The sequence below is a fragment of the Pantherophis guttatus genome, chromosome 2 (genome assembly GCF_059756535.1).
Source record: "Pantherophis guttatus breed Tessera chromosome 2, ASM5975653v1, whole genome shotgun sequence".
Lineage (NCBI taxonomy): Eukaryota > Metazoa > Chordata > Lepidosauria > Squamata > Colubridae > Pantherophis > Pantherophis guttatus.
Window position 1 is genome coordinate 186856454 of NC_142064.1, and position 26029 is coordinate 186882482.

Sequence of the window (26029 nt, forward strand, 5' to 3'; positions counted from 1 at the left end):
ACAGATGCCTCTAAAAGCTCTACATTGTCTACTGCATATCTAATTAAAAAACATAATAAAGTGGGCCCGATTAACAATAGAGATCTCTGTAAGACAGGACAAATAATGTGGGTGTGGTTTTTATAGGGTAAAATGGAAAATTACACATGGGTTTGCCAATAACCCGATGAAAAAAATTCTTCAACCGCAGAAAAATGCTGATCAGTTTGGTCTTAAGAATGAATCTTTCCAGTCCCTCTATTCTCAGCCTTCTCATGATCAATTTATTGTAATAAATTGTGATTGGAGACAACTTGTCTTTAATAACTCTGATGTAAGAAAATCACTCTCATGCTCTAATTATTGTCTTGATTCAGCTTCAAATTGTATCAGGTGTAGTGCGAGGGGAACCTTTACCTTTACCTTTATACCTAATGCAGTGACTAAAAATGTAGTAAGGGTTTTTTTATCTCTTGACTGTGCCGGAAAGGCCATGGCAAAATTATCTCTTGTTTTGTGTGCTTATGAATTTCTGTGAGTCTGTTTCAGTTTTCATTTCCTAAGCATAAATGTAGATTATGTTCACATAACTGTCACTAGGTCCAGTGTTGTTATCAGAATGGATGGAGCTTTAAGATGAATGTGACTTAATTACTACAGAGGAAAGGGGTCTAATTATCTTTCATCGTCAACTTACTTTGTGTTGGAGAATATACCGTATTGATCATTGTAATAAAATTCTGAGAGTTATTAAACTCATTTGAGGGGAAGACTCACTGAAACACAATGAAGATTAATTATATAGCCTAATGTTCTGTTAATTGAGTTTTTAAATAGTTTTTTTTTTATCCATAGGAGAATTAGTTTGCAGTTCCAGAAAGTGTTTTCATATGCTGGGAAGACCCCCAAATAGCACAGATGTTACTGCTATCAGTTGTCCCTAAATGTTCTTTAATATTCCTTTCCAAAAACACACTATGTGAAAGTTGAACTTTTATCAGGATGAGTTAATGCAACAAAATCTATGGGAGTCAACTGCAACCCTTAAGTGAAAAATGAGGATGGGAGAAATGAAGATGAATAAGATTCTCTTTAAAACTTGTGGGAACAATGACAAACTGCTGATAGAATGCCCACCAGGAGGGGGAAATGAAAACACCATTATTCAGAATAAAAGCCACATGTTCCTGAGGCTCTTTTTCCTACAGGAGTTTGTGGCACACAATAAACAGAATGACAGCAAAATGATGAAGCCAATGGAAATATTCAGCTGCCAGGCAAGCTGGCAATTGTGGAGTTTAACATGGATTCACCATCAATGATAAAATGTCAGTTTTTATTCCTATCATTGAGCTTGAAACTGACTTTTGAGTAAATTACCAACATGATTGGGCTCCCTTTTCATGCATACATTGCTGTACGTGTAGTGTAATATGTTGTAATCAAAGCTTGGCTAGAGCAGTTAGATCTCATGTAACTCAAAATTGCTTTTATGGAGCATTGTGTGCCTTGGCTTTCAGTCTAAATTGTTTCATCATCTTAGACCAAAGTAAAATTAATTTAGCTTGACATATCCAACATACAGGGTGTTCAGTTTTAGCACCCAGTTTGTAATCAGAACTCTTGTTCATGTAGACCTACATTTACAGTCTACAACTTCAACACTTGATTTGAAATATTCAGAAATGAGATAGAAGGAGAAAGCAGGCCATGAATTTTTTATCAAATGTCAGGTATAACTGGGGAGCTTCAGAAGGACTTTGGAAGGCCACAGACGTAGTCATCAAGGGATATATACAGCTCAGTGGGCACACTTTCTGCATCTGTATGTTCAGTATTTATTTTCGGTTTTAACCAGTATGTGATGATGAGACAATCTGTAAATGGGACATGAATGCCAAAGAATCTAAAGAACATGCATTATCTTAGTTTGCAGTCTCTTACTGTTCCCTTTTGTTTTAACCAAGCTAAATTATAGCGCAATTTGCAAATATAGTGACCACTCTATTCAGTTGTAACTCTAGATCACTTTTAATACATAAAAATATCATTCCTAGTATATATCCTTGAAGGTTCTTACTATTTGTTCCTGCTGTTGTAAAAACTCATCCTTTTTCTGAGCAAGAAGACTGCTGAAGCTATGTGAAGAGGTCTTGGGCTTCAGCCTCTTAAGACTCCTGGCCTGTGGAACAGCATCAGGCCATGGCATGCCAGCAACTGGGCCACGCAAACAAGCGAAGTCCCATCCGCAGGTTTCAGGCAGCACACAAAACCACGCCCCCTCTGGTCCATGGAAAAACCTCTCTCCACGGAACCAGTCCCTGTTGCCCAAAAGGTTGGGGGTCGCTGTCTTAAGAGATTGTTTAATTAATATGGTCTAATAGATCAGTGTTTCTCAAGCTTGGTAACTTTTAAGATACGTGGGATTCAATTCCCAGAATTTCCTCCAGCATACTGGCTCGGAATTCTGGGGATTGAAGTTCATATATCTTAAAAGTCACCAATTTTGAAAAACACTGCAATTGACAAAAGTTCAATTACATATTTCTCATTTTCCCATGGTCATTGGTTCTCTTAAGATTCTTTAGCTGCCTTCTCCCATATAGCAGATGGTAGCAGTGATCAAATGGCAAAGAAAATCACTGCTGATGAACTGTGCAAGTGATAAGTAACTATAAATCCTAACTGTTACAAAATGCATAATAATTCAGTAACTCAATGAAGCGTTCTGATTTTCTTCCAGATAAAACTGTGAAACTATGGAAAGTCAGTGAACGAGATAAAAGACCAGAGGGCTATAATCTCAAAGATGAAGATGGACGCCTCCGAGACCCCTCCACAATTACCACACTACGGGTATAGCAAATCAGACTTTCCTACTTTCTTCCTGCTAAAAGAGAGAATTGTAACGTTTTACTTCTGGTTGTATGGATCAGCGGTATCTGATTTGATTTATCCTCAATGTTTTAGGTGCCAAGAATTTCTTCTATTTGGATGTAGCAATTGATGTGACTTGACACTGATGTCACTCCATCATTCCTGCCTGAGTCAGAGTTAAGGTGGTTTTATTTATGCAATAACTGCATTAGTTGAGGCACTGAGTACTTTACCCTGGGAAAACTTCTGGTTTGAAAGGCAGCATTTTATATCCTTAAAAGAAGACATAAAAACACTCACACTCTATTTGATGTACTTATTTTAACTCCAACAGAAAGATCAGGCTTGGCTACACATAATAAAAGAATCTGTGTAAGTGGGAGCCGTTTCCAGCGCATTAAGATGAAAAGCATGTCATTTATTGCTAGGGTGAACATTTTGTTTGCTATAGTTCCTGAATGCTCAAGAGATTTGAATGGTCCGTTTTAGATGTCAGCAACTGACCCATAGATGTCTGTGGAGGAGGGCAAGCAACTGCTGTCATTTGTGTCAAGACATCATCACACAAATGGCATCAGGACACATTTGACATCATTTTGATAGCTCTGAGGCTTCAAATAGAGGCCTTGTTGAAGAAAGGCAACTAAAGCCATTGAGCAGCATTTTATATCTTATTTTAAATGTAAAAGCATGGAACATGATAGGTAAAAGGTATAGGTGAATTACCATGATAGGTAAATTTTAAAGGTAAAAGCATAGAACATTTCTTTGCTAATTCAAATTCCATTAGACTTATGTTTATCAGGGCGTGATGGCTCAGTGCTAAAAGACGCTGAGCGTGTCAACTGGAAAGCTGACAACCTGTGTTCGAGACCCGAGTGCCACACAGCAGGGTGAGCTCCTGTTCCTTTCCCGAGCTTCTGCCTACCTAGCAGTTTGAAAACATGCAAATGCAAGTAGATAAATAGGTACCACTTCGGTAGGAAGGTAACAGTCTTCCATGTGCCTCTGGCGTATAGCCATGCTGACCACATGACTTCAGACAGTGCTGGCTTCCTTGGCCAAGAAACGGAGATGAGCACTGCACCCTAGAGTCAGACACAACTGGGCAGGAAAACCTTTACCTTTACCTTTACCTTATGTTTATTACCCAGTAACATACCATAAGACTTTCAGGTCCAATATCAAAGAAGCTGTTACATTGTTTTTCTTTTAAAAGAATTAAGAAACTGCTTACTTACTAGAGCTCTGAAGCTTCAGCAGTAGTTTCATCCTTAAATTCAACAAGCACAAGCTTCATGTGTTGAAGCTTTTTCATTTTTGTTGAAAATATTGACATATTTGCTATCTTTTCTCTTTCCCTCCAACTGTAGAAAATGGTTGTCTTAGTATTATCATTAATTATTCTATAGTAATATGGTTCTTCAATATTAATTCTGAACAGTTCTAAACACCGTTGCTGTAATCGCTTTCACTCAAATTTACAGCTTCTGGTTTTATTAGTACCAGACCAGCAAAGGCATTTAATAACCCCAGACAGCTAATTAATTCTAACTAAGAAACAAATGTCTTCCATATTGCTTTGTCCCTTCTTGCACGTTGTTCAAGACTGAGAAAAAGCTTTCACTTTTCTGTACATTATGTTTATTGTCATTGTGGTTGCATCATGGAGACGCCTGCAGTTTTACTGAGAGTCCCTTTTAAAATAATTTCCCAAAGCTCTTCTATTGGTTAAATTGGTTTATGTCAGTAGAGCGGCCCGCTCTTATCTTAATATATTTTCCTTAAAAAATAGATGTTGCTTAGTGTTTCCTTCTTCTGTGTCTTAGGACATTAGACAAGAATTGAGTATTAAAAGACAGCTTGCATCTTTTGTTTTTTCAGGGTCCAAGCAGAAATTTTCCAAATAATAAAAGTTCTAGTGGCGCTACTGTAATGACACCTCATAATGAAATATTCCATTAATGGTTTAAACCAGGTTTCTCAACCTTGGCAACTTTAAGATGGGTGGACTTCAACTCCCAGAATTCCCAGCACTGTTAAAAAATTAGTAGCCAATACTCTTGCTTATCATTAATTCCTTATTGCATTTCTTATCCCCAGGGTAGTATAATCCATAATCAAAATATACATATACAAGAGACTTACTTTTATATTATTGTATTAGGTAGAAAGTCTCCATCCTAAGGAAGGATTAGGAGAAATGATTACACAGTCCAGAGATTGAAGCAAACATGAGAAAGAAAGTCAAAATAATCCTCCTTGATTTTGTTTATAGTATAAGAGGCAGCAAAAAGGACACTCTGGCAGGATTTCAGAGCACTGTTTTTCTACCCTACAACAATAAACTATTATTCCAGGAATCCTTGCAGTGTCCTATCTTTAAGATCTGAGAGACAACAATCATATTGTCAGCCTTGCTAGGTAGACCAGATCAGGAAATCAGTTCCACAATTAGTTCTAAAATTACTTTTATTTATGTTGGCTATTATACAAGAATCAGGCAAGTCTGATGTGCTATATACTCCCTCCCTTCTTATAGTCCATTGAATCACGGGAATATAAGTAAGCACTTCCAAATATTATCTACTTTCTCAGGGCATAAAGAATGTTTGCTTAAATAACAGTTCTTGCATATTTCTTTCAAGGTCATCTTCCTTAACTCTTTATACATTTGAAGTGTTGAACAATAAAAATAATAGTGAGATCAGAATGAAATGAAATGTGAAATATGAAAACTGTGATAATTACACTGAAGTCTGGATCCCAATTGTAGTCACCCTAAAGCAGGAGTCGGCAACCATAAACACTCAAAGAACCATTTGGACCCATTTCCCACAGAAAAGAAAACACCACAAAACCCTTCCCGTGCCTGACTATTTCCTGAGCAGCCACAAAACTAGCATACTGTATGTAGTTTAAGTTTAAGTTTATTAAAATTTATATGCCGCCCTTCTCCCGAAGGACTCGGGGCGGCTCACAGCAATAAAATCACAGTAAAAACAACAATAATAAATACAATTTAAAATTAACAATTAAAATTCAGTTTAAAACCCACAACTAATTAAATTAATTAATTTAATTAGTTGAATTAAATGTTCTGTTTTCTTCTGAAACTTTTCTTTTCTTGGATTTATCCATGGTTGTCCTACCGGGGGTTGAAAAGCTCAATAAATTGTGTGCTGGCGGGTGTCGCACATTGGCGGTTATGACACATATTTTGAGCGACAGGGAGCCGCAATGGAGGGATGAAAGAGCCACATGCGGCTCCAGAGCCACGGGTTGCTGACCCCTGCCCTAAAGCTACCAAGTGCATAATAGATGCCTCCTCTTGGTTCATGCTATGTTACGTGTTCCCGATAATTTGATTATTAAAATAAAATTAAACATGTTATTCTTTAAAATTAAATGAAGAACTTTTCAGTTAAATGAAAAGTGAGGCTGCTGTGTTCAGAATGCCAACCTCTAACATAAGATTTACATTCATGAAGATTCTGGGTCCCATGTCCACCCAGGACATATGTTTAGACCATTAAAATTATAGACTGCCACAACCCAGGGCTCAGCTGGGAAGTGTGTTTACAGAAACAACAACAACAACAACAACAACAACAACAACAACAACAAAAGTGGTAAAGTAGACCTTGGGAGAAAGAAAGGATGATGGGATGCAGCCTCACACGTTTGCCTTCTGATAGATAGATGTTTTGTGACTTGCCAGATCCATCCTGGCTGCAGTTTTCTGTAATATGCTACAAAAGATGCAATGAAGTCCAACTTTATATTTAAAAAATGCAGTCCAAGGTGTTTGAAGGTCAAAAGAAGTAGGATGCAGCCACAAGTGCACAATTGGAAACTCACATCTTCTTTTAACATGCATTGCACTTCTGTTCACACCAGAATCTTTCTTTTAGATTTTGGAACGATAAACCAGGACACCGTATCTGACCAAGTTGAACTGCTTGATCTGGGCCAGAATAACATTTCATATGTCTGATAGATTTTATGCAGCTGACTAATACAACTACCCACCTGGTAGTTTAGAGCTTTAGTAATCCAAGCAATGCTGATAAACATACTGTAATACAATCCCATCATAATCTAAGTGACATTTACTGTTTGCGATTTTGTCTCCCAATGCAAATTACTCAAAAGAAAAGAGAAGAAAGTTGCTGTAATTTCTTTATATTTGTAACAGGAAATCTTCAGGGAATACATAACCCCGACATTAAAACACTTTCAAGAAGTAGTGTATTTTCTAAATGTCAAATTCGATTGTGCTTATTATGTAGCACAGATACTGGCATCATGTAAGAGCTCTGGATGGCTTTAAGTTTGCAGTTTCCTATTCTGAGACTTACTAAAAGCAATAAAAAGTTAAGCTTGGTTTTATTACTTTGCTACTGCCTTTTTATCTGGAACCGATAGTATTATAGAGAAATCTACTTCCTCAGAGATCAACAACAAAATGCCTTGCTCTTTTGCAATAACCTCTTGCCTGTTTCTGACGATAATTCCCATCCATTTTCAAATCAGCGCTTTCCCCTAAAGACTCCCATGAAAATAAAGATTTCGGTATTTAGGATGAATAGGGAGAGTGAAATTAGGTTGAGGTTTGTGAGTGGATTTTCGATATCAGAAGCCAAGCCTATACACCATAATTTCAGTAATTTAGAAACACCTCATATGTGACATATTTATTTGAATAACTTGATGAAAAGAGGTCCATACATGAAAAAGGGGAAGTGCATTAAGATTCCTTATTAAGGAATCATCGTGTGAGCCAGTATTATGAACCTTAAAACAGACTGAAAATGCGACTCCTTGTTCAGAAACAGTAAAACAATGTTCTGGAAAATAAATCACTATAATAAAAACATTTGTATTGTACTTTATATGAAATTTGGGTGTAATCAGTTTTGGAATATAAGTTTATAATCCTGTTGTCTAAAAGGGAGGGAAAGGAAATTTAAAAAAAAATTCTGCTGGGATAAGGATTTTCTGTTCACAATAAGGGATTTTAATTTAAATTTCCTTCTCACTGTTTACAACTGGAAGAAAAAAAAATGTAAAGCTAGGTTGTCTAAGCAACAAATTGATTTTTAAGACACTCAGAAGAACCAGAAGCATTTTAGAAGGACACTGTGTCCTAGTCTCAGAGTGTACCATTTCTGAGCATGTTGTCAGTAAGGGCATTGATAGCAAAACATTTATATTTGTTGAAAATGGACCTGCACTCCAGGCTGAAAAACCTTATTTTCTTTTAGTCAGGGTTCTTCTTTTTTTTACTGGGCATAAATCCCATTGAGCTCAGAGAAGGGGCGCATGAGAGTTTGCTGCAAGGAAAAGGACAGTGTACAAATTTATGAGCGATGAGTGACTGTGAAAAGGTTGAGTAGGTTTAGCAAAGCATATGATAATATTTGTCTTGCAAAATTTAAATTTTGTTTCATGCACTGTCCCCAATGCATTATTCTGTTTAACTTAAAAGTGCAGAAAAATAGGGAGTGATCAGTGGGGGGGAAATGTCTTCCTTATTGTCTGGCATCTTTCTCTAGGCACATTTTCTACATAGGAGTGTAGGCATTGCTATAATTCCGTGTTAACCCAAAGGGGGAAGGATGGATGAGCACTGTAAAAAATAACACATAGTAACACAGAATGTTCCTTCTTTTGTTTTCTTAAAACTTAGCTTCTTCTAATGAGTTTTGATAAATCTGAAAATTTGCCTATTGCTTTGCAACCTTTTAGTTGTATGAATAGCAGCTGGGCCCCGCCAAATTATCCATTGGACCTTTTCCCACTCTTCAATCCAAGTGCTTTCCACCCATCTTTTAGCTGGCTGAAAACTGCATCCGCATGAAATTGCTGATCCACACCCTGCTTCTATTGCCTCTTTTTCAAGTTGAAGCAGTCAGCTGACGTCCCTCTAAGGTAATTGGCGGAAAAATGAAACAGATTTTATATATCCCAAGGCTGCCCTTGGAAGGAATCCGAAGCAGGGAGAAAATACTATCTTTAAGTCAGATGATGAGTTTAATCTGTTTCATTCATGAGCTGAGAATGAGTGGGAGGCAACATCACGACGATACAGCAGAAAAAAACGATGCCTCCAGAAAAAAACGATGCCTTGTTTGGTTTGGCAAAGCACTGAGAGAGAGGTAACTCAGATCACTCTTCATAGGAAAAGTGGTTTGCACAACATGAGGCCAGTCAATGTGGACAACTGTTTTTTTTTGCCCAAAAAAAAACCAGAAGAAAAAGAACTGCTTTTCTTGGGAGTACAGATAGTCCTCGATTTACAACCGTTCAGTTATGACCACTCAAAGTTACAACATCACTAAAAAAAAGTGACTTATGACCATTTTTTTCAACTTACAACCGTTGCAGCATTCACACACCACGTCGTCAAAATTCAGACACTTGGCAACTTGACTCACATTTATGACAGTTGCAGGGCTCTGGGATCATATGATCACCTTTTGCGACCTTCTGACAAGCAAGATCAATGCTTGTCAGATTCACTTACCAACTGCAATGATTCACTTAGCAGGTGTGGCAAGAAAGGTCATAAAATGGGGCAAACTCGCTTAACAAATGTCTCATTTAACCACATAAATTTTGGGCTCAATTGTGGTCGTGAGTTGAGGATTAGTGAGTTGAGGATATGCAATTAGTGTTTTACCATCAGTGTGCAGGATATATCCCGACCCTATGAAGCTTGCTATCTATGTTGGATAGAGAAGAAACCACCATAACAGAAGAGGATGGGAAGAGAAACTAAGGGAGGAAAAAACGAAGAGACATGAGGTAGATGGGTTCTTCAGGGCAGGATTAGGCAATCCAATGGAGCAGCCAGTCAAGTGTCATCAGCATATTGAGACATCTGGCATCAAATTCCTAATGACCATCCCCCTCATTTATTTGAAATAGCATTAGGAACAGAATAGTGACTCATGGCTTCCCATTACATAGCTATCAAAAGCATTGGGAAATTTTGATGCTGTTCCTACAAGTAGAAGTAGAATCACTATAACTCCCCGAATTTCAGTCCAGTCTAGGAGAACATCCGGTGGTATAAAAAGCTTCTATAAACTAAGCTGGGTTAACAGTCTTCTAAAGTTTTGGACTCCAATTCCCATCAGGCCCAACTACTATGACCACCATTCCAAGTATATGAGGGCTGTTGTTCAAAATATCAGCAGGGCTTTTTGGGCTGTTTACTGTTGTAATAAAGAGGTGATTCAAGACGCTTTATGAAAGAAATAGATTGATGCATGCTCACTCAACCAAACATTGTGCTTCCAGGCTCTTGACTTTTATTGATATTTCTAAATGCAATTTTCATTATTCCTTTGTACAGCAACTACTGCATAAAACCTTTTCTATTATGGGAGTTTGATTTAATATAACCGGAATCTTGGAACAACCCAATGACTGTGGTTTCATCTTTTCTGCAGGATGTTGCAAGAAATAATTAGCACAAACAACATCTAGGATTTAAATTTCTTTAAAAGGGAAATGTTTTGACTTTGATCTTGCATGCTACAAAACAAGCTTCGACTGAAGCACTGATGGGAGTATTTTCCTCACACTTTTAATAACCTTTAAAAGTGTTAGTTAGAAGAGAAGATTTTCAAATGTCTCCCTGGAGTGGCTTTGCACAGCAAGATACTTTCGCTTTCCTTTGATGAACCCCAAAGGGGGGAGACTCATGGAGCAAAACAGCTTCTGCATCTAGTAGCAGAAAATTTGATTTTCGAAAGCAATGAAAAGGTAGCAGTCTGCATTTCTTATGCTTTTTGAATAATATTCCGATGGGAAAACATAGCTTCTAAAAATAGCAGTTGAGTGTATATGTGTGTATATAAAACAGCTGACCCCTGTAAAACGTTAGTTGTTTTGAAGCTTATACCTTTGGGAACCTGCCTTAGACAATTTAAAACACTTCTGTATAAATGTTAAGTCTATACAGAATTGGAACTTCCATATATATTTACTGGGCCTCAAAAAGTTAGAGTTCAAGTAACATCTGATGGCGATGCCATCACAGGGAAGCTCTCCCCCGACCCCCACCCCAGATGGAGTTTTGCCAATACTGGTGTGTCTTCCCTGATGAATGAAGTGATCAACCAAGTCTTTCATGTTGAAAGCAGTATGTGAAGTATCCTGGTCTCCTGTTGTTTCAAAGCTTTGAATCAAGAACAAATCCTTCTATCTTTCTCAACAGCTAATTGGCAGTTGCTTCAAGGAAGACGTAACATGTGCATGGCTAGTGTCCCACCTGGCACCTGGCTGCCACATATGGCACCATCTGCAGTTTTAAGCCCCAGGAGATCCCCATATTGTGTGGATTATAGTAGTTCAAATGTGAGATAAACAGTGTGCAAAGATCAAAAGCTAGGCTATCCTTGTCCTGCAAAGCCCATAGATGATATCCAATAACCACTCTTAGCCACAGAACTCGCAGTCCTGCAAAGAATCAAAGAGAGCATGCCCAACCAATATACAAGCGAGCGGGACTCCACTTAGTCCAGGATGCTCCTCTGCTCCCCTGTCTAGGAAGTGCACAGGTGCAACATACCTGTCAAGATTCAGTCATCAGTTATTATGAGTCATCCATATAGTGGATGAGTCATTATGGAGCAGCTGAGTCAAGTGTCATCAGCGTATTGAGACATTTGGCACCAAATTCTTAATGACTGTCTCCCTCATTTGATTTGAAATAGCATTAGGAACAGAATAGTGACTCATGGCATTCCATCGCATAGCTATCAAAACCCTTGGGAACTTTTGACGCTGTTCCTACAAGTAGAAGTAGAATCACTCCCCAAATTTCAGCCCAGTCTAGGAGAACATCCGGTGGTATAAAAGGCTTCTATACACTAAACAGGATTAACAGTCCATTTCCCACAGGAAGTTATCTGAGAATGCAACCATGGTACACTTTATCCTGAAGCCAACTTTGAACTAGACTGAATGGAGCGAGATGATCTCTCTCCTCTGTAGTTGCACATACACCCTCATTCCAGCCTCTTATCCAAAGTCCCAAAGATGCTTTTTTTTCAGGAGGCAACTGGACTTTCTTGTTTTTTTTTGTTTGAAAACGTTTCGCTTTTCATCCAAGAAGCTTCTTCAGCTCTGACAGGATAGTGGGAAATGGAAGGATTTATATTCCTTGCAGACAGCTGGTCATTTGCATCCTTTTAGAGGGTCGTTGAAGCGAAATGGCTTCAAAAGAAAAAGAAAAGTCCAGTTGCCTCCTGAAAAAAGCACCTTTGGTGCAACCATGACCTGGATGACTGAGAATCTCTCCTATCCAAAAGTGGTCAGTTGGCATAACCCTCCATTTCTTCTGTCTTCCATCTTATTTAACTAAATGTGCCATGCATTGAGTCAGGAGCTGTTAGAAGGAAAACAAGCGTAACACAGTAAGTAACACAGTTGGCCATTATCAGTCTGGAGTTTTGAACCTGACACAGAGCTCCCTAAGTTCTGGTTTTCGTTGCTTCTCACAGATTTTGCCCAAGGAGACATGTTCTAATGTGAAGGTCTGATATTTTAATGTTTTATATTTATGTATGTCAAAAAAATAAAGAGCTGCTACTGAATATTGCATGCAATGCCCTCTTGCTGTCAGCCCTGAGCATTGTGAACCCTGTTAATCACATGAATGCTCAATAAGAAAATTCCACTGAAATATGTAGCTCAGACAAAAACTGGAGAGACAGGATATTAGTTGTACTTGTGCCACTGCATTCTCATCAGAGCTTCAAGGCAAAAATTTTGGACAAATGGTCTTTTAATAAAAAGCTTGACTCTAACAAAAGCAAAGTAAGAGAGCAGTATTACATGGCATTAACCAGAGGGGAATAACTTAATTCTAGGAGATGCTCAGAACCTAGTAGATGATTTGAGGATTAGCAAACAAAATAGAAACATGATGAGAATGAAAAAAAAATTAAAATGTATTTGTAAACGGAAGATTGCCAAGGAGGTTCAAAACATTTATATTTGACATCAAAAAGATACTGAAGAAATTGGAACATTTTTACTTTGTTAAATTGTTTTGTTAAATAGTTTAAAAAGTAATGGCAACATAATATATGAATGTTGTTTACATTTTTTCAGAATTATACAAATAGTATAATGGATGACTGGAAGACGACCAGTATAATCAAAGTCAACCATTATACAGTGGTACCTCGGTACTCATAGTTAATTGGTTCTAAGGCGCAAGAGTACCAAAAATGATGAATACCAAACAATATTTTCCCAAAAGGAATAATGTAGTGAGTCACAAGGTAGATGACACCAACAAGTTCTAGCTTGTGCATTTAGTACCAAATGATGAATACAGGAACAAAATTTTCACATCAAAATGAGTACCAAATTTGATGAGTATTAAAACAGTTAAGTACCATGGTATCACTGTAATCAACATCATATCAGTCATATATCAATTCATGAAATTATAGGCATTGTCTTTATTCCTCTTTTGTGTAAATTAGTTTTTATTGAATGAGGCAGAATAAACTTTTAAGATTCCTTGAGAGAATTCTAAGAATATAAAAAAAGATTAGACTTATTGAACATTACAATTCTTCTCACAAGTCCTTCACCAAAAACTTCAAAGCAGCAGTTAAGGGAGCAGAAGTGAGGAATAAATGGACTATTTTCACAAAAGGGAAATGCAAACAGTGATTCTCCTACAATCAGTATTAGAATTATATTTTTTTCATTGGCTCATAATCTGGGTGACAAATGAGCAGTGAAGTTGCCATATTGCCTTGTGATATAGATAAAAGAGACTGTGAAAAGCTCCAGAAATAACTCTAAACTGAGGCAGTGCACATTAAAACAGAAAATGTGATTCAGTGCAAGCAAATAAAATGAGACACACACTGCACCAATACAACAAACACAGCAATCCTGACTTTATATAGATACAAATGGATGAAAGCTATTATAAGATTGGGATAAGTAAGTCAATGCAAGTTTTGACACAGAAGGTGGTTGCTGTGAAAAAGGCATAATCCAGGTACATAGTTGAAGAACCTAGAGCTGCTCTTGATTGAGAAAGGGATAAATAAAATAAAATATCCCTTAAGATGCAAAACTGTCAAAATAGCACTTTAAACCTTAGCCAGGGATGGCAACATTTTTTTAAAAAGTGAAAAAACCTATCACTGCAGTTGGATACCTGTCATACTGCCACTGATTTGATTTTGTTTTTTATTTCAGCTATGTAGCCTGAAATGTCCATATTTTGTTTAGAGCAGTTGCTCCAGTCCCTTGATCACATTCTAGGCTGACTTCTACTTTGATTTTTTTTCCCGCATGACCCATTTATCAAGATATGTCTACCACAATCATGTGGTTGTTTCTATGTTTTCTCCAACTGCAGAGGCAGAATGTATCTCAACCCAGTTGTTAGGAAGAGGAGGAAAATGTCATTTTTTTATGCCTTGCTTGTGGATTTTTTTTTTTTTCATGGGCATTTGGTTGACTTAATGTATTATTGGACTTTTCTGATACAACATGTCTGGGTGAGAGACAGAGGGGAACAAATAAACACTAGAACGTCAAATTAAGATTAAAAACAATTGGCTAGAATGTCATCCATTGAGAGTACTATACAAAAATGTCTGATTTTGGAGTCTGTTCTTAAGAAGTTATTTTAAAAATGCTTCAGTTATCTAGGCAATGGATGACCGGGTATCTAACATTTAGATTTCTTGCTGCAAGGATTTAAACCTTCTCCACTTGAAATTCTGTTTTCTTCCAGCCCTGCCTAATGAGGCATCCAGTAAATTTGCAGTCAGCCTTTCAGGTGTAATGAAAGAAATGCCATCTAGTTAGTTGTACTGTATAGGCAATCCTACCAGTTTTGAATCACTGTATGGCTCTTGTAGGTTAGTGCTCTGTATGGCTCTTGTAGGTTAGAGCATTGTAACATCAACAGGTTCAGGATGCTGAGATAAAGGTGAGTGTCCACTTTTTGGACAGCTTGAAGGGACTTTAAAGCAGGGAGGTGGCTTTTAAAGAGAAAGGGAAATTTCCTGTTAATTTGCCTGTGTCTTGCAGAACGTTTAGATGCAACACCCGTGTCAGGAAAGTTGGCAACATGTAAATCATCATCTCAATTTTCTGTGCAGTATCAGGTAGTAAAAAGGAAAGTGGGGGGGTGCTAGAGAGTCTGGAGGTTGACCAATACTGTGTAACCTTATTAAAAAGTCTTCAGTTTTCTTTTCAAGCAGAATTTGTCCATTATTGAAGCAAGAGGGAATAGAGTTTGCTGCCTGGTGGATGACAGAAATGGATGTCCACAGGTTGGGTTTCTAAGCCAGTCATTTTTGTGACATTTACTAACAGTCAGTGTTGGATATGACTATCTGCACACCGGGTGCTAAGCCACTACTGTAGCAATAAAAGACAGCCCATCTAGAATTTTTCTAAAAATGCTCAGTTCTGTAATCTAAAAAAGGGACCTTTTTAATAGGCTCTGTAAAAGCAGGGGGCTGACACTAAATATGTTCCTCAAAGGAACTACATAGAGATATCTTCCTGCAAATAGGAAAAGCAGTTCCAGAAATCTTGTATCCAGCTGCAAGTTCCAGGGGATTCTAGTAGCAGTGCCTCCTAAAATTTATTTTTCTTATCTGGCTTTGACATATTTAATAACAAATGGCATGAGCCTTGCAGGAAAGGTAGTTTGCATTTACTATATCAGAATTATTTTTTTAATTTAATACAGCGAGCAGGAATTGTATGGGAAATCTTCAAAACTATAGCAAGGTAATGAGTTTCAAAGATTTTCAAGTAAGACTCAACACAAAACATGAATTCCCAAACAATCTAAATAGCAATCTTCATGGGGATATTTCAGAGGTCTGAATTTCCTTTCCATGTTACCATAAATTTTGGACAGTTTTAGAAAAGTATCATATGTTGATTGTACTCTTAATCACTAGAAAAAAACATAAAATTCTTTCTTATCTTTCTTTGCATGAGAAAAAAAGCTTTAAAAGGCAGTACATTTCTTTCATGTTTTTAATGCTGGCAGGAAATTTCCACTTTCAACAGTTCAGCTTTCATTGTGGTTGCATCCGAGAGGAGGATGGTTTCATATTCCCTCCCTTTCTTTGTAGGGCGTGACAAATTTTTCAACTTTCAATTTCCAAACATTAAAAGGTAAAGGTACTCATCTCCGTTTCAAAGACGAAGAGCCAGCGCTGTCCAAAGATGTCTCCGTGGTTATGTGGCTGGCATGACTATACGCCAAAGGCATGGAACGCTGTTATCTTTCTACCAAACGTAGTCCCTATTTTTCTACTTGCATTTTTTACATGCTTTTGAATTGCTAGGTTGGTAGAAGCTGGGACAAGCAACAAGAGCTCACTCCGTTACGTGGCACTAGGGATTCGAACTGCTGAACTGCCGACCTTTCGATCGACAAGCTCAGCATCTTAGCCACTGAGCCACCGCGTTCCAAATATTAGGGATGCTCAAAAGCGTGACATGCCTCAGGGATTGTAAAGATATTTTAGTTACTTTGATATAATTTAGAGGTGCTTGGTAAGTAACTACATAAATATCATAATTTTTTAACATTTTGTTTGTTTCATTTGCGCATCTTTGTGTCAAGATGCAGTTCCCTAAAAAAATAACCACACTATTGATGCTTTGCAAAAAAACAGACCATGTCCTTCCTTTTTTCACTGTTATTACTTTTTCTCTCATTGCCTTTTAAAAATATGCCAGAAGAGGAATCCTCTGGGACACACATAAGAAATGGAAAGTAGGCTACAGTAACACTGTGGAAATGCAATACCAAATAATCCAGATAACGCTATGAGATGAGTAAACAGATGATATATTTGCACCAGAAGAGCTTGTTCTGCTTAAGTACAAGGTATTTCCTGGACAATGTCTATGGAGATTCTCAGTCATCCAGGTCATGGTTGTCCCAAAAATGCTGTTTCAAGATGTTTCGCTTCTCATCCAAGAAGCTTCTTCAGAGAATGCTGAAGAAGCTTCTTGAATGAGAAGTGAAATGACTTCAAAGAAAAACTGGAAAATCCAGTTGCCTCTTGAAAAAGCACCTTTGGGACTTCCTGGACAATGGGAGGAATGACTGGCAAAAATCCTTTCCTTGCCTTTGTCTTTAAGGAGAAAAATGTTCCCTTGTGGACTGCAGCTCTGTATGTGTAGACCCAGTTTACATTGGGTCTACATTTACAACTTACATTGTATTGTAAGTTACAATATAATACTTACATTGTATTGTAAGTTACAATACAATACTTACATTGTATTGTAAGTTACAATACATTCATGGCAGAGTTCTGTTTTCATTCATTTTCTTTGATCATTTGTTGCCTTGGACTGTTTAGGCTTGTCTTCCTGCTGAGGGCCAAGGTAGGGAAGACTGGATTAGGCACTAAAGAAGTTCTTCATTATTGACCAGCAGATGACTTTGCAGACCAGCCCAATTTATAGAGTTTGCAATTTCAGAAGGACTCGGATTCACTGAAGCACAGACTTTTAGGATGTTGAACATGAAGTTGCAGAGCCATTGTCAACAACATGCATCCTTTTTGAGGGATGGAGGAGGGGGAAAATAATTGCTTTTAAACCACTTCAGACCACTTGTTCATTTTTCTCTGGAGTCTGTATGCAGATAGGCAGCGATTTCCAAGATGTCAGTTGACAGCATCCATTTCTAGAATCCTCCTCTTTTACACCAATGTGTCAGAGGTGGGTTTCAGCAGGTTCTGATCAGTTCTGGAGAACCGGTAGCAGAAATTTTGAGTAGTTCGGAGAACCAGTAAATACCACCTATGACTAGCCCCATCCCCATTTATTCTCTGCTTCCCGAGTCCCAGCTGATCAGGAGGAAATGAGGATTTTGCAGTAACCTTCCCCTGGAGTGGGGTGACAATGTAGATTTTACAGTATCATTCCCCTGCCACGGTCATCAAGCCATGTGATGGCCACCAACCACGCCCACAGAACCGATAGTAAAAAAAAAATTGAATCCCACCACTGCAATGTTTGTGTGCCCACTAAAAGACCCACTAGGAATCCTGGGTAGCATAGCTTGTTTGTTTTTTCACTAGACTAGATTGATCTTGCCCACCGTGGCAGCCATTTTGCAAAGACGTTTGGTACCTATGCAAAAGTGGAGGTATCACAGCCTCACTCCACATTGCCTAACCCTGAGGGAGCGTCATTTGTAAATCAAGCCCTGGTGAAGAGCTTTCCTTTTCACAGTACACAATATTTTAAAATTAGGCAGTGTCTCGTAATCCATTTCAGGTTTTATTAATGTATAGATATTAGGTTTGTTTGATCATTTTAGCCGGATCATTAAGGAAAAGCTAAGTAAAATATTATTAAAAGCAACAATAGTGACAGCAGTAACTGCACCTGGTGAGAAATTTTAAATTAGCTATTAGCAATGTAGTTTACTGGCAGGGAGAGCTATGTTGCAAATACATGATGCAGTGAGATCCTTTCCCCCCATGGCCAGAAGAGAATGGGACTCATTTATAAAGTTTTGTTTTGTTTTTCTTTTAGTGAAGAAGAAAGATGAGTCCTGTGATAGATTTGCTTATCTGCACATGGAGCTATTTAAAAAGAAATAAGGAGGAGGGGGCTCAAATACCGTGCTGGCAATCTGTCATTTCAGAATTTGTTATTCCCCTCTCGCTTTGCAGATGAAAACAATGAGACCAAAAGCTGCTTATCATGTTTGGCTGATTCCAGGGTTGTGCTAAAACATCATATGGTCTGTTAGATTATGCTTTAGTGCGATGTATGCAACTGGTGGCTTCTAAAGCTAACTGTAATATGTTAGGTAAAGGTAAAGGTTCCCCTTGCACATATGTGCTAGTCATTCCAGACTCTAGGGGGTGGTGCTCATCTCTGTTTCAAAGCCAGCACTGTCCGAAGACATCTCCGTGATCATGTGGCCAGCATGACTAAATGCCAAAGGCGCACGGACATTATTACCCTCTCATCAAAGGTGGTCCATATTTTTCTACTTGCATTTTTACATGCTTTTGAGGTTGGCAGACGCTGGGACAAGTAACAGGAGGTCACCCCGTTACACAGCACTAGGGATTCAAATCGCTGAACTGCCAACCTTTTGATCGACAAGCTCAGAATCTTAGCCACTGAGCCACCGTGTAATATGTTAGTTATAGCTTATTACGAAACAAACCACCATACTTGAATGCAGTGAACAAAATCAGCTTATTTGTATGAACTGGGATGTGCAGAGTACTCTTAAAATGTGCCTTTACAGATGCAAATGCAGCAGGTTCAATGGTCTTAACTCTCAGATAAGCATATATGTTAAAGTTTTCCATTGTGTTGTGGTGATCAAGCAGCAATTTTTGATCTATGCTAGTGGTGAACAACCTGTGACCCCAGAACTGCATGCTGTCCACAAATACTTCATTGCAGGGATGTTCAATCTCGGCAACTTTAAGGCTTGTGGATTTTAACTCTCCAAAATTCCCTAGCCACCATGCAATTCTGGGAGTTGAAATCCACAAGTCTTAAAGATCCCAGGGTTGGACAACCCTGCTTAATTTGATCCTTGCAGCTTCTTGACAAAGACTATAGAAAATTGATAGCTTAGTTTCCATCCCTTTGAGATAGGGATAGAATCGGGTGAAATGCTCCCGGTTCGGACCGGATCGCCCAATCCGGTAGTGATGGCGGCGGGTGGTTCGGAGAACCGGTAGCAAAAATCCCTGCGCCGCTCCCCCCCCCAACCATGCCCAGCTGAGCCCCACGATCATCAGAGGCTTTTTTTTTTTTTACTTTCCTTTCCTTTTTTACTGAAGAGGTTGCAGAAAAAAATGCTTTAAAAGTCTCTCTGATGATCCCAATTGAGTTGCCTGATTGTCAGAGAAACTTTTCAAAGCATTTTTTAAAACGATCAGGCAACTCAGCTGGGATCATCAGAGAGACTTTTAAAGCATTTTTTTCTGCAGCCTCTTCAGCGGAAGAGGTGGTTAAAAAAATGCTTTGAAAAGGCTCTGACGATCCCAGCTGTGTTCCTGATCGGCAGAGGCTTTTCAAAGCATTTTTTTGCATTTGCAGAAAAAATGCTTTGAAAAGTTAAAAAAAAAAAAAGTTGGCCACGCCCACCCAGTCACATTACCCCACCACCACCAAGCCATGCCCACAGAACCGGTAGTAACAAATTTTACATTTCACCCCTGGATAGAATAGAATATGATAGTGTAATAACATATTGTGCATTCTAATGTAAAATAGGCATAATATAATTAAAACTATCCCTTTATAACTCTCATCCCAAACTCAGCCCTGAACACCAATGTGATGATGTTATTCCTCCTTATGAACGCCAACTCCTTCCCCACATGTTATATTTAGCCCTTACCCCGAAAAGGTTGCCCGTTTTCTATCTATGCCATAGCTGTGAAAAGACTGCAGGCTATAACAGTTAATTCAGATACGATTTCTATGAGCTAAATTTTAGATTAAATCTGGTTTTAGCTGATTTTTTTTTCCAGGTTGTCCTAGAAACTGCCAGCATCTTTCAGATTCCAGCATTTGCATTTATACACGGGTATAAATCTATAAAAGACAAACTGCAAGTGTGAAGGAAGCTGTTTCTGATGCAGAGCATGTTAAAAATGTTATGCTGCAGGAATCACTGCTTTGACTTTTGTGCCAGATGTGGGTTTATTCTGCAGCATGAAAGTATATATACTCTTATTCCTCCCAATGTTCTCAATAACATTACCATTTGTGATAGATAGGGCAATTTAAAACACATGGCTTTTATAAAAGGAATAAAATGCTATAAAACTCATGTGGCAGAACAAATTAATTTTGAGTTATCAGCTCTTCACCAAACCATTGTAACAAAAGTAATTGACTTTTTTAAGAAAAAGTTTTCTCCATTTGCCGTAAGCATTTAAAAGAGTTCCAAAAATGCTTAGTGGATACCATTTGCATGCTGAACTGATCTCATCAAGAAATTCAGTGTATCCAAGGCAGGATCTTTTGACTTTTCTGGACCATGAATGACCAACTCTTGCTAATTTGTGACTGGAGATATTTTATTATTTCAAAGTGCTCGGTGTTACTAAAGTGCTCTGTTATGTTTAATGTAAAAAAAAGGTCATTATGTTGTTAATACTACTAAACTTTTTTTAATCCAAAAATAACAGATTTTTTTAGGAATGCCCTTGGGAAAAATGCTATTAAGAGTCATTAGCAAACACCAAATAACAACCTGGGAATATTTCAGGAACTAGTTAGTCTTTAGTGTCCTTTCAAAGAAGAACTGGCCTGTCATTCCCAGGATTTATCAAATAAATGGTTATCCAACATCTTCTTAAAAATTTCCAGTGTTGGAGCATTTACAACTTCTGGAGGCAAGTTGTTCAATTGATTAATTGTTCTAAATGTTAGGAAATTTCTCCTTAGTTCTAAGTTGTTTCTCTCCTTGATTAGTTTCCACCCATTGCTTCTTGTCCTACCCTCAGGTGCTTTGGAGAATAGCTTGACTCCCTCTTCTTTGTGGCAGCCCCTGAGATATTAGAACACTATATCACATCTCCCCTAGTCCTTCTTTTCATTAAACTAGACATACCCAGTTCCTGCAACTGTTCTTCATATGCTTTAGCCTCCAGTCCCCTAATCATCTCTGTTGCTCTTCTCTGCACTCTTTCTAGAGTCTCAACATCTTTTTTACATCATGGCGACCAAAACTGGATGCAGTATTCCAAGTGTGGTCTTACCAAGGCATTATGAAGTGGTATTAACACTTCACGTGATCTTGATTCTATCCCTCTGTTTATGCAGCCCAGAAAAGAAATATTTTCAAATTCTGAAGGAAAAGGTAATTTAGGGAACTGATTAGAACTAAAAACTGAATGGGAACTTTTAACAGAGTAATGCCAGTTACTGACATTTAAACTTGGAAGAGTAGTAAGCCTGAAACTTCCTTCATTGCACTTCTAACAAATGATCTTTATAGGCTGCTGAAAGCATAAGAAGAAATAGCTATTTCATGGAGAATATGTTTGAGTGCACATCCATAACAGGGCCTGTTGTATTTTGCCTCACTGTGCTGGATGAACCCACATACTGTGGTTCATAAATGATGGTTTGGGTTTAGCATTACACATTAATCAAACCTGTGGGTATTGGTTTACAGTTCCAAGTTGCGTTTATAAATCAATATTTATGTGATGTGTGAAACCTACCATTATTTTTCACTGAGAAGTTTTAAAGGTATGGGAAGCTGACCTTTTGGGAACTACAGTAGCATCCCAGTCTTTCATTTGCATGCAGGCTGATTTGTTTTGCCCTGTGATTTGTGCTCATTTTATATGTGCTGTGGCTCTGTTTTCATCAGTTATGTGGACTTGAGAATAACATTGACAAGTTTCTAAGGAGGAAAAAGGGCATATGGAATCAGTCATTTCAGGTGTACAATTTTCACTGGCGGTATTCCCTGTCAATTTTTCCTTTTACAAAATTAAGAACTAAGACTGTGAAATTCTTCTTTCTGAAAAATAAGAAGGGTGAAAAAGAGGTTTTTTTATTGCCTCTTTGCATTTTTATATTCTCTTGCCCTGGTCACAAATGGAATCTTTTTTCTCCTCATTATTCAACCATTTCATATTTGTAAAATCAGCATTGAGCCTTGAAAGCCAAAACTGGCCTCCTGGAATTTTTTTTCCTATTCCTCTGATTTGCTACAGCAATTACCTTGTCAGTATCTGCGTCTAGGCATATTGTAAAAACAATATGCCCAACAGAGTTATCAAGAGGAATCTGATTGCTGTGACTTTGCATTTGATAACACAATTTTGCTTTGCATAATTCTTCCTGATTAGTGATACAAGAGAAACTATCAATCTGAGAGATGGCTTTTTGTCTGCTAGCTCTTTTTAGAAAGGAGAAATATATCAGTGAGATCACTTGAAAGGATCACTGTATTTTAGTAGTGAATTGCTAAGAAGCCCATAAATCTACAGAAGCTGTTGACACAGTGGAGAAAAAGCCTCTGGTAACTAGATAATACTGTTGTTTAAAACAAAAGAAAAGCTGCAGTAAATAAATTAAATTCAGAGGAGTAATATTGGATATACCTCAGTACAGCTTTTAGATCTTCCTACAAAAACTTTTTGTGCTTCTTTTCAATCTACACTTGGCCCATCGGTCTTAGATTTGGTGGTCCGATCAGTTATTCCAAAAAAAAAAAAAGCTAGCAGATAAAATCTCGGACTGATAGTTTCCTCTTGTGTCACTAACAGGGAGAATTATGCAAAGCAAAATTGTGTTATCAAATGCAAAGTCAGATGTTTATGAAGTTCAACTGAGGGGACTCAATGCTGCACTCACAATGTTTGAAGGCATCTGGGGAGGCAGGGACTTGAACAAATTGTGAACGATAGCCTAATTTCAGAAGCAAAAGCAGTCTGTCCCTTCAATCATGGTTTGTAAAAGCTGGGTGAGGCAGAAGAAATGCACTCTTTGGTACTGGTAAATACAAGAACTTAGTTATGCCTGACTCACTAGGCAGAGAAGAAAAAAAATAAGCAGGAGGATTCTCAATCCAGTATATCAGGCAACCCATCAAGTAACATACATGAATTATTGTATACATCCCTAGCCCACATGTATTCCATATGTATTTTTTCTTCAGTCTCTTCTCTTCTATAGCTTTCCAGTAAATAGTTACAAACCCCTCCTAGAGTTAATGGAAGACACACATAAGCACATTCACACTGTTACTGCCGTGGTAGTAAATTGAAAATTATTTATTAAAACCTATACACATCCATAACCCCAAACTACATTATCCCAAACTTCATGCCATCTGGCTTCATCTGAATGACACATTATTTCGATTGCAGCCTAGATGCAGAACAGGATCACTTGTACCGGTTTGCAAATAATCATCATATTTGGTATATCCACTTACAAGAACTATTTGCTAAGGCTGGTAGTCCCCTTTCTTTTTCTTTTGAAAAAGGATACACTTGATACCCACACATAGTCTAACCCAAGGGTGTCAAACTTGCAGTGTCATGTTGTCGTTATGTGACGTATCGCGACTTTCCCCCCTTCACTAAAATGGGGGTGGGGTGGCCAGCGTGTGACGCAACCGGCCTGCAGGGCGCAAGTTTGACACTCCTGGTCTAACCTTGGTCCAGTCACACTTGGCCAATAAAGAATTCTAGTCTAGTCTATTATTCTATTCTATTCTATTCTATTCTATTCTATTCTATTCTATTCTATTCTATTCTATTCTATTCTATTCTATTCCTGGTCTAACCTATTGGGAATGAAAGGGCAAATTTATGCAAGAGATGTGTTAGGATTCCAACTTCTTCTCTTTGGGCCACATCTCACCTTTCTCTGTTAGGCTGTGTACTGATGCCAGGTGATGGGGATATACAACAACACATGGGGTGATACAAGATGTAGGGCAGGGGGCTATAATGTGGAAAATGTCATTTTCCTGTTTGCTGCTTTATAGTCCCCTGCCCTACATCTTGCATCACCCCATGTATTCTTATGTAGCCTCTTCATTCACCCCATGTGTTGTTGTTATTGTTATTGGTTAAATGTCTTGCATAGTTTCATATGCTTTGGAGATGCAGCATATCAGCATGCTAGGCACATGCTCTGTAGGGAAATGGTAATGGAAAAGCTCAACAGGGCTCCTGCTTCTGAGTCTGTTAAGAACCACTTAGGCACATTCATTAAAGCAAACAGCCTACTGCTTCTGCCTTCACACACTCAAGAACGGTGGATGCCATCTGAAAAAGACCTAAAGAAATGTTTCGGTTTAATAGGCAAGCTCAGTAGTTGTTTCCACCTACACTTTACCTTTTGGCTTTCTCTGCCTGTTGTAGACTCCTACTCCATTCTGCTTTGAAGTTCACCTCTCCCGATTCTCCTCCGTAATAGAAGGATCCATAGATGAATAAAAAAACAATATGCCGAAAGCAAATCTTTATTTATTTATAAAACCCAAGGACGCAATATGTTTCAATAAGCTTTTGTTCCAGCTGGAGAGATAAATAGATGGACCCACAGAGGGATAGAATGAGTCGCCAAAAGCTGATAAAGAAAAAGAACCTCGGAAACAGGAGCGATCAAATTTATCTTTTTTCCTGGTTTAATTTGAGGTTGCCTAAAGGTAGAGGCTAAAGGGAAAGTCGTTCCCTTTGCTTTTAGAATTACATTAACTTTTGAATCATAACCAAAAATGAATGTTGCCACTCAGGGAGGATTAATACTTTATTAACTTTGGGAACTGGAAATCTTCAGTAAATTGCAAAGGTTGCATGTATAGTGAAGGCCTGTGATGATCACGATCCCATTTATATGTGGCTTGTTCCGTCATATTAAAAACAGTATACACGTACATCAGTTCATTTAGTGACTGTTCAAAGTTACAATGGCTGCTTATCTTCCTCCCGCAGCAGCTGGTCCGGAGTCCAGAAGGCAACCTGACCTCCAGTAGTTTTCAGCGGCCTCCAGCCAGCTGCTGCAAAGCGGCTGGCAAAAAGGCAGTGGCTGGGAGGCTTCTCACAGTCACATTGAAAAAGCAAAAGCAAAGAGGATCTCAAACAGGTGGCGGCTGGCCGCAGGCTGCCAAAAACTACCGGAAGTCACCGAAAAAGCTGCTGCCGTCGCCACCCTGTTCTTTGTGCTGGCCATGCATGCACATCCCATTGCCTGCTGCGTCGCATTCGGACTGACGCAGCAGGCAATGGGATGTGTCAGTCTGAGCGTGATGCAGCAGGCAATGGGATGCGATGGCAGCGGCTTTTTCGTCGACCTCTGGTAGTTTTTGGCGGCCAGCAGCCGCAAAGCAGCTCTCAAAGAGGTGGCGGCTGGGAGGCTTTTTCTTTTTCAATGCAACTGCAAGAAGCCTCCCAGCCGCTTCCTGGCAGTCAGGCAGGCAGGTGGGGCAAGCGAGTGGCGACCGGGCTACCGATTCAGGGGCGTGGCCAGCCAGCGGTCGCTACCGGTTCAGTGACCAAATTACCGCTACCTTAGGTATGCCTGAACCAGTGCGAACCAGTAGAAACCCACCACTGACTAGGAGTGACATGATAGCAGTGTTCCAATATTTCAGGGGTGCCACAAAGAAGAG

At 38.6% G+C, this 26029-nt stretch overlaps 1 protein-coding gene across 3 annotated transcripts in view; it reads left to right on the top strand.

The window, feature by feature from the left end:
- Positions 1-26029, top strand: part of PPP2R2B (protein phosphatase 2 regulatory subunit Bbeta) — a 248784-nt gene that overhangs the window by 183765 nt on the left and 38990 nt on the right. For all 3 annotated transcript variants that reach the window (XM_034405172.3, XM_034405177.3, XM_034405184.3), the window contains one exon: positions 2723-2835. In XM_034405172.3, coding sequence (XP_034261063.1) covers positions 2723-2835 — 113 coding nt within the window. The remainder of the gene's footprint in view (positions 1-2722; positions 2836-26029) is intronic.